The sequence below is a fragment of the Dendropsophus ebraccatus genome, chromosome 5 (assembly GCF_027789765.1).
Source record: "Dendropsophus ebraccatus isolate aDenEbr1 chromosome 5, aDenEbr1.pat, whole genome shotgun sequence".
In the NCBI taxonomy this organism is placed as follows: Eukaryota; Metazoa; Chordata; class Amphibia; order Anura; family Hylidae; genus Dendropsophus; species Dendropsophus ebraccatus.
Window position 1 is genome coordinate 78,499,472 of NC_091458.1, and position 15,177 is coordinate 78,514,648.

Genomic DNA, 15,177 nt, shown 5'->3' on the forward strand with positions numbered 1-15,177 from the left:
GGTCACCGCATCGCCGGACCGTCAGTGTGTTAGGACGTGTCTTGCAGCGTCCTAACGCACCGCCGCTCCGGTGATGCGGCGCCGCACTCACTGATGCGGCGCCGCACTCGTTCAGCCAAAGAGTAGCAACCCCTGTTGCTTTCCCAGTAGTATATAGCCCCCCTGTTGCTCCTCCAGTAGTACATAGCCCCCCTGTTGCTCCCCCAGTAGTATTTAGCCCCCCTGTGCGCTCTCTCCCAGTACTATATAGCCCCGCTGTGTGCTCTCCCCCAGCAGTATATAGCCCCCCATGTGTGCTCTCCCCCTCCCAATTAGCCCCCTTTGTGCTCTCCCCCTCCCATATAACCCCCCTGTGCACTCTCCCCTTGTAGTATATAGCCCCCTGTGAGCTGCCCCAATTAGTATATAGCCCCCCTGTGCGCTCCTCCGCAAATCCCATTGAGAATGACAGGAAAACATACTGGGGAAAAAAAAGTCAATCGATGAGAGCAACTTGTGACAACTGATGGAAACTGATGGCAACTGATGGAAACTGATGGCTTTTAATGAAAAGAAGGATAGAAAAACTGATCACAACTGATGCATGTTTGGCATCAGTTGTGGCATCAGTTGTGGTCAGCTTTTAGAAAAAAAACGCAACTGATGCAAACTTATATATGTAAACCCAGCCTTAGAGGTAGTGATCCAGGCTTTCTGTGGATCATGGCCCCATACACACGGACATGTGAACGGGGCCATTAAAATACATTGGTCCTACGTTCTGTCCGCAATTGCGTGTTAGCAACTGCGGACAGAACTACGGACATGTGAATAAGGCCTTAGGGAGTAATATTTACTGCCTCACAGTCTATTCATAAGGAATACAGAAATGCCTAGTGTAATCTCAGTGGAACAATTGGCAGTGGAACTACCAACTTACTACTAACTTTATTGAGTTATTAACTAGTTTGTACATATAACAGAACATTTCAAAAATGTGAAAGGAAAACATGAAGTTGCACAAATGAGAAATATTCACACATGCTGGGTGGTAACATTTATAAACTTTTGTATAGGGGGAATATAAGAATAGACATATTATACAGAATGCTTTAGCAATATTTTCTGCACTCATTTCCCTTATTAATAACATGGACCTCAAACAATCTTTCTAAAATTGATAGAAGATGCCTATTTGCATATTAGAAGATTGCATATTTTTAATATACACTTTTTCCCAAAATAATACATTTGTATACATAAATGACTATTTTTGCAGAAGCTGAGAGAACCTTGTATTTTAAGGCTATGTTCACACAGTGTCTTTTTGCGGTCGTCTTTTTTAACGGCAAAAGATGTCTGTTTTTTGGTAATTAAGGTAGCAAATAATGATTGTGATCCAAAAAGACAGTCGCAAAACAATCGCTGTGTGAACATGGCCTAAAGCTGACATTTGTTCTACATATTACAATGTGACGTACAGTATAATACTTTTAAACTAGAATATATATAATTTTACTAGCCAGTCGGGCAAACTCATTGCATATTTGTCTATTTCGTATGTATACAATTTACAATTAAATAAAAATTGGATTTCTTTTGTCATACCAACATAGTATAGGGTTGCATGGGGATTATTGTCAGTGTGAGATATTGAGGCCATAGTATAAAAACCATTTAATCAACATTTGTGGTGCTCATAAATCCTCAGCTTTGTTGGTTGCTGCTATGTTTGTGGTGTCTCCTGGATCTAGCCATCAGTCAAATGGAAATGTCATCAGAACTATTAACATTTAGTTTATGATAGGAATGCATATGCAAATTGACTATAAAATAAGCTCCAATGCGTCAGCCTCTGGCTGTGCACAATGGGAAAAGGAGATAGCTAATATTTATATTCAGTGATTAATACAGAGGTATTGGTGAAAGTAAGGCAAGTTTCAGTAAGTAAGTGCAGAATCACAAGTACTATTGGCATGTTAATGATTTGTACTTGCATATATAGAGAAGGGCACAATAAATTATGTATTATAAAATTTGTCCTTTTATTAATATTAACATTTGTATATCTGCAAAATCAGGGAGGAAATTGCATCTTGAAATACACTTAAAGTATAGATACCTGTATTTATGCTAATATATGTGTGTATGCCATATACACTGTTAGGACAGATTTAGCTAATACACTGGGATCTTCCACTGGACAGCAGAGATTACCTGTGAAAGCTATGAATACCATTCATGTCCATTGATTTCAAAAGCATCTCATCATAGGACTGCTTTCACAACCAGTTTCTGGCACAGTGGGTATAAACTGAACAAACTCTATACAGGTCAATACCATACAAAGTCCTTGGTGCATGATTTTAGCTTTGGCTTTGGATGTCCAGGCATAATGGGGATTGTAGTTTTGCAACAGCTGAGGGACCACAGGTTCCCCATGTGGTTTTCAAAGGGTATTGGATTTGCACAACCTATTTTTTTTCTAGTTAGGGGCCTAGTCAATAGTACTTGATTACTTATTTACCATTAACTTAACTTATATACTTTGCACAGAAGTGAGTTATCTGTGATTCTATCATACAATGTTTTTATATACTATATTGGTCAATACTGTACACTTTTATAATCACCTATCATATAGCTCATTCTATACATATCCAAAAACAACAATACCAGCATATTACACACAACCACTCACAATCTATGGTCTCTCTAGCTCTAATTCTTCTGGATTACAGATTGCACAGGATTAAAAACAGTAATATTTTCCAGATGGCAAATCAGTTTTAAATAACATAACATTTAGAGTATATCTTCATCATGCCGTTCTATAGACACACAGGTATGTTTAAGATAAACAGGTAAGTTTGAACATTTCCACCTCCTTCAGAAGTCACCTGACATGAAGTTTATGTTCCTGCATAGGTTAGTAAAAAAACAAACAAACAAAAAAAAAAAACAGTTACAGTGTTGTCTATACAACTCCTAATACATGTATTGTTTCCATTCTTTTTCCCATTATGTTTCATATATGCTTATATTTATAAAACAACCTATCCACTGCATCCCTTTCAACTTTGTATCTACTACAATGGCTTAAAAACTATGTACCTCTTGAAAACCTCTTCTATTCTTGCTTTGTTGCTTTGTACTTATGGTGGCAAATATATATATATATTTCTATCTGAATCAGTTGGGTCATGTGATTCTACGGTGACCCCCTGGTAAATACATGTCTTTCTGTACTCTCACTGGGGGTCACCATTTGTGCCAGGACTGCAAGAGCTATTCCACATAAGCCCTTTACAGGGGGGAGACAGACACTCCCATTACAGTTACTGATGATGATCATACAGCTCCTCCTGTCACACAGGTATAATGGATTTGCTGACAGTTCAGCCTCCCTCACTGTATACTTATTAACTTATTCAGAGATATATAGAGATGAGGATGAGTACTACTAATAGGCAGAGATGGTACTGGCTCTAGCGGCCCATGTTATGCTATGCTAATGCTTCATGGGATTGATAGCAGATCTGAAAGAGAGAGAAATCTAAAAATCAAGATGAAGGCTGATCCCAGGTCACATGACCCAGACACAGCAATGAAAAGTGTGGATACAGCAGAGCTTAGATTAAACAGGTGACACAGCAGGATTAGTGGAGGCGAGCATTATATATATGCAAACATTTAATTTTCCCAAAGATTACAGGTCCTCCGCTAGCTTTTTATTTACTTCCAGAAGTTGAAAAATTGTCCTAATAAAGTCAAACTGAGATGGGTGTTCATTGAGTTGCTCTCACATGGACTTGATCAGGACATGTTTTCAGCCTGTGAAAATAAACAAGAATATTTCCATTCATTGACACCAAATAGAAACCTGAATTGAAGCACAAATATAAATATTTGTTTAAATTTTTGTTTCTAATCACACCTTTAAATGGGTACAACAGCAAAAATCTTTTTCTTTCAAATCAACTGGTTTTGAGATAGCTATATAGATTTGTAATTTACTTCTATTTAAAAATGTGATGTTTTCCTACATTTATCAGCTGCTTTATGTCCTGCAGGAAGTGATGTATTCTTTTCAGACTGACACAGTGCTCTTTGCTGACATCTCTGCCCAAGACAGGAACTGTCCAGAGCAGTAACAAATCCCCATAGTAAACCTGTACTGCTCTGGACAGTTACTCTATTGGACATAGGTGGCAGCATGGAGCACTGTGTCAGACTGAAATTTAAAAGTAAATGAGAAATCTATATAACTTCCTGAAACCAGGTGATCTGAAAGAAAACTTTTTTTGTGCTGGAGTATCCCTTAAATAATAAATCATTCCTACATAAATGTGTATCATTTCTACATTGAATGGCTCTCATGTAGCTTTTCCTTCACTACTAGTATAATTCAGTTTCCAGTTTAAAATCATTCTTCAATAATTTTCATGAAGCAGATCCCATCTTTGGGGCATAAAAAAGTCTCCTTAGCTACAATCACTGGTTGTTAAGGAAAACTGTGATGAATAAATATGAATTTAGCTGATTTCAGTATGAGTCTTTTTCAGCACAATACGTTATGAAATCACATTGTATTGTCTGCGGTTTTCTATAGCATGTTAACCTACTGAGACATTGTACATGGCACATGGATCCTGAATACAAAGCCCATATAGGGCCTCCAATTATACATGAACGTTTAAAACTCAAAAGACTGACAGCAGAAAAAGTCTGTTTCATCTAGTCTGCCCTTATATAACTTCCTTTTTATTTTTTATCTTACGATTCATACTGTATACAGTACTGTGCAAAAGTTTTAGATGTTAAAGGTGTGGAAGAAATGCTGCAAGGTAAGACACCTCCCATCAGAAAATATGATTGGCTCCATTTTTGTTTTTTATTCAGCAGCAGGACAATGTCCGCCAAATATACAGCTAATATCAACCACGTAAAGAGGAACAAGGGACCCTGGAGGTGATGATATGGCCCCCACAGAGCCCTGGTCTCCACATTATCCAGTCTGCTGGGAATGTATTAGGAGACAGAAGGATCTGAGAAGGCTTACATCCAGAAGATCTCTCCTTCAAAAACTGGGTGAAAGTGTACCTGGAAAAACTGGTGCAGGTTTGAAGGTAATGGGTCACATAAAATATTGATTTAGATGTCTCTTCTGTTCATTCTCTTTATATGTGTTAATCGATAAAAATAAAGTATTAACACTTGTATTTTTTAAAGCATTCTTGCTCAGCAGATTTTTTTCACACCAGCCTAACACTTTTGCACAATACTATAGAAAAGATCAGACATATTGCAATACAAAACGTATTCCTGATCCTTCTTTCCACTGAGCCACTGAGAGGAGAGCCCTATATACACTAGACCAACTGTGGTCCTCAAGCTGTTTCAAAACTCCCATCATGCTTGAACAGCTAAATCTTTGTCTGTCAATGCAGCTTGAACAGCTAAAGCTTTGGCTGTCAATGCATGATTGGAGTTGTAGGTTTGCAACAGCTGGAGGGCCGCAAATTTGAGAAGCCTGGACTAAAGCATCACTGAGCTATCCAGCAAGTTAGACCAACTTTTGTCTACTGTATTTGAGCCGTTAAGTTATAGATTTGTTAGAGTACATGAATAAAACTATGAAATGGCTAAATAAGCTTGTTATAGATAGAGATTTATTAAACTATTGTTTAAGATCCTTATTATAAATTCTCTAAAAAAGAATCCCGTCAACTGGTATAATGATATTTAATGAAAGTCACTACATCTCATTTCCATACAGCAAATGACCTAAAAATACAAGGCGAGTCAAGGTCTGAAGAACAAGATGTGGTTAATGGTGACATAAGTGACTGTGACAGTTTAAGCCACAAGTTGGATTCCGCCAGATTTTCTCACACTTCTTCCCTATGACATGTATGTACAAATAGCAAGAGCAGTTGCCAATAAGTCTGATGTTTCACAGCGCCACTTAAAAATCCATACAGACATATACCCGAAGGTACATTTTTGTCATACTTCATTAATCCTTTCAATCTTTTGCAATGTATTGAATAGCTCTATGATAATTCGTGATTGTAGTAGGAAGCATACTGGAAAGACTTGACTCTCCTGAAGGCATAATCTTACTACAGGAAATCTGTTAAACTTGTCTCTTGACTGTCGGCATGGATCAAATTTGCTACTTACAATCCTAACCAGTAGCACCTCTGTCAGTACAAATTATCGCTAACATCTAGAACAGCAATGCAAATTAAAGAGTCTTTAAAAAAAAAAAGGACTTGACACATGGTTTTCTCTACCATTTGCCAATTCTCTGTCTTTTTTTCTGTCTTATATCTTAATTGATCTAATTGTTTTACTAAGCTGTCACTAATGTACCCCTAAGATTTGCATTACTGCCACACTTTGTCACCACAATCACAAATGCATTGTTTCTGTGCAATGTATTTATACATACATTTAGAGGTAGAACACAACACAGACAGTAACTACCTGCAGCTGGACCCTTTGTAAGACACAGATGTGTCCTTTCCTAAAGGGGTATTACCATCTCAACTTGTTATTCCTTGTCCACATGATCGTGAATAACAAGCTGGTTGGTGGGTATGCCCACTAATCCTGAGAATGGGAATTAAGGGGGCACCAAAAGTGAGTGGCCAGTGTCTTGTTTATTCTCTATGTGGCTGTCAAACATCTTTGAGACATATCCTACCAAAGTGCAGGTTTTGCCCCTTGTAAGGGTATGTACATGTACTTGGGTCAAAAGACAGTAGAGGACATTTATGAAGTCCGGCGTTTTTTACCCCGGGCTTACAAATGTCCCTGCAGCTCCGGAGCTCAGGGGATTTATGTAGAGGCCCATCCATGCGACATTTTTGAAACCTTCGCCAGATCAGAGCTGGTGTAGGTTTCAGTATAATTTTTCCTCTGGTAAAATTATAAATGCGGCGCATGCAGAGTCTGCGCCCACCTCCGTTTGCTGCTGCACCCCCCATAATGCCCCCTCTCCGCTCCACTGGCAAAGGTGATGCAGATGGGGCAGATGCAAAAAAAATTTTCCACCAAAATACAATTTGCAAATATTTTTACGCTGATCTGCCCCATCTGCACACAAAAAAAGGCATTTACGCCTTTTCATACACGTGCCTCAGTGTGTGTGTGTGTGTGTGTGTGTGTGTGTATATATATAATTTATTTTTTTAAGAAATGCAAAACCTCATTCAGAGAACTAATCCCTAGCACTATCACCTAATAGAACAAATAGTACAATGTAAATAAAATGCACATATAGTTGTAGTTCAAATTGATATTTTTAACCTATGATTTCATTGTTTTGTTTTCTTTTGTACATATTTGTCTATTCATTTATCTGTATGTCCGTTGGCCATAATGCACATGCTGTTCATTCTAAGAAAGCAGTACTTTAAGAAAAACAATCTCATGAATTAACCATATCCTGATACTTTCTACTTTGCACAGCTAAACAGTATTTACCATGGTAAGCAAAACAGCATTTCTACATTCAGACACGTTACCATTAGGTGCACGGAATCAGGGCACATCACATAGCCAACTTCCTATTTCCTTCTCATAAACAAGACGAGCCCAAGGGAAATTGTGCAGATTAATTAACTGTAGTAGGTTATACACAAGGGGCTGCGTCACCATGGGGAACAAGAAGCTGTATCCGATTTCTGCTGGATGATTTGGGATTTATGCTTCATGGACATGATCTCCACTTCAGAGTGACTGAGAGTCAGACAGCATTTCCCATGAAAATTAAGCATTAACTTTTTACACTAGGATTAACAGAAAGCCAAGCATATATAAAAAAGAAATGGATGAAAGGGTAAAATGAGTGAATGCAGAGCAGATGGACCAAGTGGTGATTTCTGTAATTAATCTTTATGGATTTAAATAGGAAGGTGTAAACAGCAAGGATGTGTGATGTGCCCCATAATAAGCAGATGTGAGTTTCCATGTCCCTGGATGCAATACATTGCTGCACAGCTAATAGCTTATGGGCTCCTATGCATTAAATGAAAAGATGTTTCTAAGATCGCATAATGTTCATTATAGTATGAGATACTCTACCTGTAACACGCATATTATTATATAATTACTATAAGTATATAAGTGTGTATGTGTGTGAATGTGGCATTTTATTTGCACACAGACTCTTCCCAGTCGTGTTCTGCTTTCAATCTCTTAATAGTGATATTATGATATTTGGCACATGCCTCTTCTACGGAGTTCAAGAAGGCAAGTTTGATGTAATATTTATATTCCTTATTTATGAAAGTTAGATAATATATTTTTAGAATAATAGAGATGGGGGGTATGTATAATTTGCATAACAATGTTTTCCTTTTTTGGGGGGGTAGGGGGGGCTAACAGCTTGCCGAAAAAACTAGGCCAGGGTCTGACTGGAGTACTACTGCACAATTATTTCTGTGCAAAACAAAACAAAACAAAAAAAAATCGCACATGATAAATCTTGCTTTGAAAGTAGCTAACATAAAACTACTCCTCCACCATGCTGTATCCTAGCGAAAAATAAAAAAAAATGGCGCAAAAAGTATAAACTACTCAAAAATAGCGGAAACTGTTTCATAAATGATGCGTAAAATGTTATGACCTGCCCCCCCCCAAAAAAAAATACACCAGAATAATGGTACAAAAACAATGATACATGTGCCCCATAATCAGTGGCGTAGCTACCATAGAGGCAGGGAAGGCGGTTGCTATGGGGCCCGTGGAGGGAGGGGGCCCAGGGAAGATAAGAGCCTCCTGTGTCCTTTTGCTTAACCCTTTATTTACTGCAGTGTGTAAGTGACGCAGTGTTCTCTTACATGTTGCAACACAAAAAAAGGGTTAACAATTAGCTCTCTGCCTCTTTACCCTGATAACCTCTGAGCTCCTGCAGAGGTCAGGGGTTATCAGTTCAGGAGTAGTGAAGGAGAGAGAGCTAATTGTCTTCTGTATTAACCCTTTGTTTGTGTTGCAGCATGTAAGAGAACACTGGGTCTCTTACACACTGCAGTAAATAAGGGGTTAAGCAAAAGGTAGTCTGCTCCTGTGTAGGGGGGCCCCATAAAGTTTTTTGCTATGGGGCCCCATGAATCCTAGCAATCCCTGCCCATAATGTTTATTTAGACCACCATTGTTGGACAAAATCCAGGAGTAAACCAGAAGGTGTCATACAGAATATGAAAATGTCTAACACAATGTCACAATGTACGCACCCCTGGGTAAATTAAACATATCTGCTGCCTGCCCAAACTATTTTCTAGTTGTCTAAATTACAGACAGTAATAAAACTTTCCCTTTATGCCGGAAACCCTCTAAGCTAATACAAATACACCAAGGCAGATTCACTAATATATTATGTAAAACGTAAAGAATATAACCTTAGCCTAAAAATGTGCAAATATTTGGCAACATTTTTGATGCACAGAGTCACATTTAGCTGAGCTGTGCCCCTTGTTCACAGCGTCTAAAACACATTAATTATGGTGCACAACACGACCATCAGGTTTTTCCAGATTTTGATAATCTGGCATATTGTAGCAAACTAGATTTGCATTTCCAGGAAAATACATAGTGCTTGAAAAGAGCGCCCCTTTACCAGTGACTTCCCTTTAAGAGAAACTTGGATCCCATTCCTTTAAGAGCGACATGGCTCCCGCCCCTATAAGAGTGACTTGGGTCCCATACCTTTAAGAGCAACTTGGGTCCCTTTAAAAGTGACTTGGGTCCCGTCCCTTTAAGAGCTACATGGATCCCTTTAAGAGCGACTTGGATCCCTTTAAGAGCAACCTGGGTCCCTTAAAGGGACCCAGGTCGCTCTTAAAGGGACCCAGGTCGCTCTTTAAAGGAAATCATTTTGCTCATAAAGGGACCCAAGTCGCTCTTAAAGGGACCCAGGTCGCTCTTAAAGGGACCCAGGTCGCTCTTAAAGGGACATATTTTGCTCTTAAAGGGACCCAGGTTGCTCTTAAAGGGACCCATTTTGCTCTTAAAGGGACATATTTCACTCTTAAAGGGACCCAGGTCGCTCTTTTACAGCGAAATATGTTCCTTTAAGAGCAAAATATTATAATCCGTATTCTTCTTCCAGCCATTTTTCTGCGCGTAATACAGCCCGAACCGCTTTGCGCACAGACTCCGTTCAAACTGCGTTTCGAAGCCCTCGGCGGTGTGTGGTGTGCTATCTATTTTTCGTTTCGATCGGATTTGTCGTTTCGCAACACACTGATTGGCCAGGTGGGAGAGCAGTACGCCGGGACCCCGTGCAGCGAGGAGAAGTCATGTATACAGAACGGGAGCCGGGCAGCAGCAGAAGGGGTTAAGGGGCTGGCAGAATTAAATACACGCAGCGGTCGTTCAGACCGCTGCGAGTATGTAGTGACAGTGAACTGCCAGGACCTGACAGACTCACAGCGAGATTTACGCTGCGAGTCTGTACGTGTGAACTGACCCTTAAAGGGGTTATTCAGCGCTACAAAACATGGCCATTTTTTGCACTCTGTTGTCTCCAGTTCAGGTGTGGTTTGCAATTAAGCTCCATTTACTTCGATGGAACTGAGTTTTAAACCCCACCCAATCTGGAGACAAGAGAAGGGGGAAAGTAGCCATGTTTTTGTTGCGCTGGATACTGCAATTTTTTTTCCCATCAGCTCCAGGAGAGACACCCTACCACATGTCCACCAGTTTTCTTCAGCTCCTACCAGCAAGCACAGCTGACAGAGTCAGGATACTTTGTCTAAGCTCTGCTGCTGAAGTTTTGATAAGCCACACAAGCACAATAGTATCTACCCTTTAACAATATATTTCAAACATTTCCTTTTAATGTATGAGTCTTTGCTACTTTATTATTATGCATTTTTACAATAAAAATAGTAGCTAAAATTCTAACATCTATTGTACATATTAATAAAAGCGATTTGATGATAATCTACAGTGATCCGGTACTGCAACATGCTTTATGAAAGCCATGACTGCCAGCATTTCACCTACTGTAGCTGTGCATACCTTATGGGAGCACAGCATGACACCCTGTTCAAGTATTACTATTATCATGTATTTTTCCTTTGTAATAACCCACTTTCTTTTATTCATCTATCCCTATTCCCTTTCTCATTTGCAGTAAAGCTGGAAACAGACGGTTTTGTATCTATAAAGTTACTACAGCTCACACTCTAATCAGATTTATGATGTTGATCTGGCACACCGTCTTCCTAGCCCTATTTCATTGTTGTTGCTCAATGTGGGATGTTCTTTTTATTTGACAAATAAATGTATACAAATATAATAGCACATCCTAACTAGTCTGCTATACTTGTAACTAATAAAAAAGCTCCAAATGAGTAGAGAAAAGTTTAACTTATTCATTTTATTAGCTAAAACACAGCACAATGGTTAGCTATTGCTGCTTAATGACAACCTATATAACAGAACCCATCACACATATTTTCGACTGTGCTTGTGTCTTCAAATTCAGTTTCTAATGCAGCTGCTTGCTATGTTCCTTGTCAAACATTAGGTCATCTGGAATGATGACTGCAAATTCTCTTCCCACTGTAACAGTGTCAGTGTAACATTAATCCTCCGCATCTCTCTTAGATTTTTCTAGACCCATGTGGGTCATCTAACACTTTGTGGCACACAACTGCAGGCAGAACACTTCAAACAACCCTACTAATCTACCTAATTCATTAATCATAAGTTTACCCAAAGGAACGTCAACTTTTTCTTTGCAGTGCCTTATGCTGCTGGTGGAAAGTATGCATTTCCTTCAAGACTGTGTCTTTTATAACTAATGAATATCTTAAATAGAACACTTTCTGAGAGAAATCCCTGGCGCTTCACATAGTTAACCTGTCCTTATCCTGTGTACGCTCTGGTTACCATATATCTCTGCCAACTATCCATCAGCTATTCCAATGTCGAGTCAATTGACCTTGAGACTTACAGCAGTTTTGAAAATCAATCATTTTTATGTTAGAATTATAAAAAATGAACCACTCCAAATGGTGCAGCATTTTCAGAAATTAGTGTGAAGCATCAACCTAAGTACAAGTCATATATCAGCAATTCATAGATAGACAAATACAAATAGATAGCAAGCAACACTTTTATATTGTCCACCATCTGGGAGCAGTCAACACAGTAATATGCCTACTTATAGAACTTGGGCTAAACTTTTTGTTACATTCTATGACATGAACGTTCAATATCAACATTCAGTATTATTCTTGCCATTGGTAGGAAAATTCAGACACTATCTACTGTACATGAGAAACAGTTTTAAAAAATAACAATAACAACAACAACAACAACAGTACAACTTTGCACGTTGCCCTTTTGCCAAGCTTTTTCTGCATTTTTGCCACTATTAAAGGGTAGAGTCTTACAATGTCAAAGCTAATCAGTCAAGATTTGGAGAAATACTCAGCGATTAACAATCAACAGCATAACAAATGTCATAAAGTGAGACTCTAATCTAATGCTTCTCGCAGTCAGATAAATATAGCTTACATAGGTCCCATAGGTTGAGGTGTTAGGAATTATAAAGTTTCATACAGATGATAATTTCTGAAATTTGTGTCTCAGGATCAGCACCAGAGGTATCAGACATTTATAAATGATCCATAAATGACATGCTATAAAAACATTTTTTCTGTCAAACATGCTGTCCCCATGAATTTGCTTTTCCATTGAATGCCTAGATTTTGTACGTTTTTGTAAACCTACTAAAACCTCCACGTCCCAATTAGGAAACACATTTTCAATTTTAATTAGAAATTAACAAAAAGAACACTTTCAATATGTAATTATTCCCACTTGAAAATAATAATCCTACAAAAGATCTTTTTCTATTACCTATTTGTGGTTACCAAGTGACCTCTTCCAGTTCTGAACCACTGACTAATTAGCCGCACAAGTATCTATGTTAAGTGACATGCTAAACAACACTGTTTAATTAGAGCAATAAACCCTTTCTGCCTGGAAACTGAGCACCACAGGAAGGCACAGAATGGTGACAAACGTACAAGAAAGAGCCATACTTCAAATTGTAATGTTCCCATGAAAGATAAAAAATGGTAAAAAAAAACAACTTTTCTGTATTAATTATAGATTCATAAAAGTACTTAGGCTAGTGCTATTGACCTTTGTTGAAAGTTTTTGCAATGCTTGCGGAGACCACCAACAAGCTTGTTTCAGATAAGAGAAATGCTAAAGTTGTGTAGCAGTCATGCCATGCTTTTACCCCATCTCACATGCTAGCAAAAGCTATCATGTTGGCTCTTTAGTCAAAGCTAATAATATTCAGAATAATTACATAGACCAAAAAATACAATAGTTTATATCCACTGGTCCACTCAAAAAGCAGAAATGGGAAGTGACTCAGTTTTAAATTCCAAAAATTTACTTTCGATGTTATGCTGTAATTGAGAGTTTTGTTCTTTCTAGTAAAAAGCAGAACATTATATTATATTAATAATCACTACTATATAATACAATGTTCTGGTCTATGTCATTCAAAGGGGATCTGGTTTGAATATAAATAACTAGGCAGATGTAATGCTTATGGCCTCCAAGTGCTGCATTCAATATTGATTTCAATTGTCATTGAGAAATATAAAAATAAGCTCCAATCTTTTAATTATGACCCCTAAATAATTCTGTGGGGGGGCAAAAGTTAGAATGTAAGGCTCGTTTCACTGCATTATGCATTATCAGTCTGTGCTCAGTTCGTAGAAATCTCTGACATGCACGTTCAATGTATTCTTCATATACGTATTTTATCATAAATAGAGTCCCAAAGTAAAAGGAGATATAATGTGCAGTATACATTGCACAGTATATCTCATTGAAATAACACAGAGGCCTGTGCTATTCCACCCTGAAGACCCCACTAAATACATAAGGAAGACATATGTGCCAGAACAAAATTAGTGTGTGCGTAATTTCATTCTTGTGGAAATCTGAAAATGTGTGTTGTATCATATTGTGTTAACCCTCGCCTCTCCATAGAGAACACAGGAATACTCAGCCATGCCAAAAGTTCTTGTGTATGGGAAGGACAGAAGAGATAACTATACCACTACAGAGTACCTATCATTACAAATAACTTTTAACATGTCATCAGGCATTATTGATTGATCACAGCAGGTCTGCCGAGACTCGCTGTGATCAGGAGATATAGCTGGGCAATGAGCACGGCAGCAGCATGATCCACTCATGAAAAAAAAAGTAGCCTCATAGACTTACATTGTCGGAGTTACCTGATTAGGAGATACAGCCAGTAAATGGATCACACAGCCTCCATGCTCTCTCCCTGGCTATATCTCCTGATCTCTGCGGGACTCAACAGTGAGACCTGCTGCAATCAATAACTTTTGCTATGCATGATGAAATGTCAAAAGTCATTTTTAACGACAGATAATCTTGAAGTCAGGGCCTAAGGGGTGATACAAAATACCTGTCAAAGGGCTGCATTCTAATTGTTTTCCCTACTACAGATTCTCATTTTATCATCCATGTGACTTTTCACTTTGCATCTACAGCCTAATGAAATGATTGAAGAGAATAAGTACTTGACATATCAGAAGCTATCCAACTGCAACTGATAACTAAATGCTGCAGGCTAAACCAACTATTCTCCATTTGTTGTAGGAATGTATTACTCAAATTCATATGCTGTGTTTTGGCAGAAGTATTTTTTTTTTCAGCTTTTTAGACTTTTTTAGGTGGCTAAGACTCTAGCATATAGACTTAAAGGGGCTGTCCCATCATAAAATAGCATATTTATTTTATAAGCGTTATAGATTATAAAACAATTAACATTGCCAATAAAATGCACTGAAAAAATAATAATCTAGTGAAAATTTGACTTTCACTTAGTATGGCACATAGTATGGCACCACTTGGTGTTCTAATTTTATAGAAATATGCATGTCTACCTAGTAAGCTGAGTACTGAGGAATACACTTAGTCAGTGAATCTACATATAGCAAAGTCTCATTATAGTGAGGGTACTTTTTACCCCAGAGCAGCCAATAGAAATCCCTTTCTGTTCTGTTTATGGGTAAAGGACCACAATCTGCAGTTGCATGGCAGTAAAGCTGAAAAGACTCCTTTAGTGGAGGTATAAAGGGACTATATTTTCATCTGTCGGAGAAGTGAGTCTTC

At 38.2% G+C, this 15,177-nt stretch overlaps 1 protein-coding gene across 2 annotated transcripts in view; it reads right to left on the reverse strand.

Annotated features, from left to right (window-relative positions):
• Positions 1–986: 986 nt before the first annotated feature.
• Positions 987–15,177, reverse strand: part of LOC138792764 (protocadherin-9) — a 67,805-nt gene continuing 53,614 nt past the window's right edge. Inside the window, exon 3 of one of the 2 annotated variants that reach the window (XM_069970596.1) lies at positions 987–2,899. In XM_069970596.1, the coding sequence (XP_069826697.1) occupies positions 2,876–2,899 (24 nt within the window). In that variant the 3' untranslated portion in view covers positions 987–2,875. Of the gene's footprint in view, positions 2,900–3,611; positions 3,814–15,177 lie in introns of those variants that run through there. The other variant, XM_069970598.1, reaches the window with a different exon arrangement.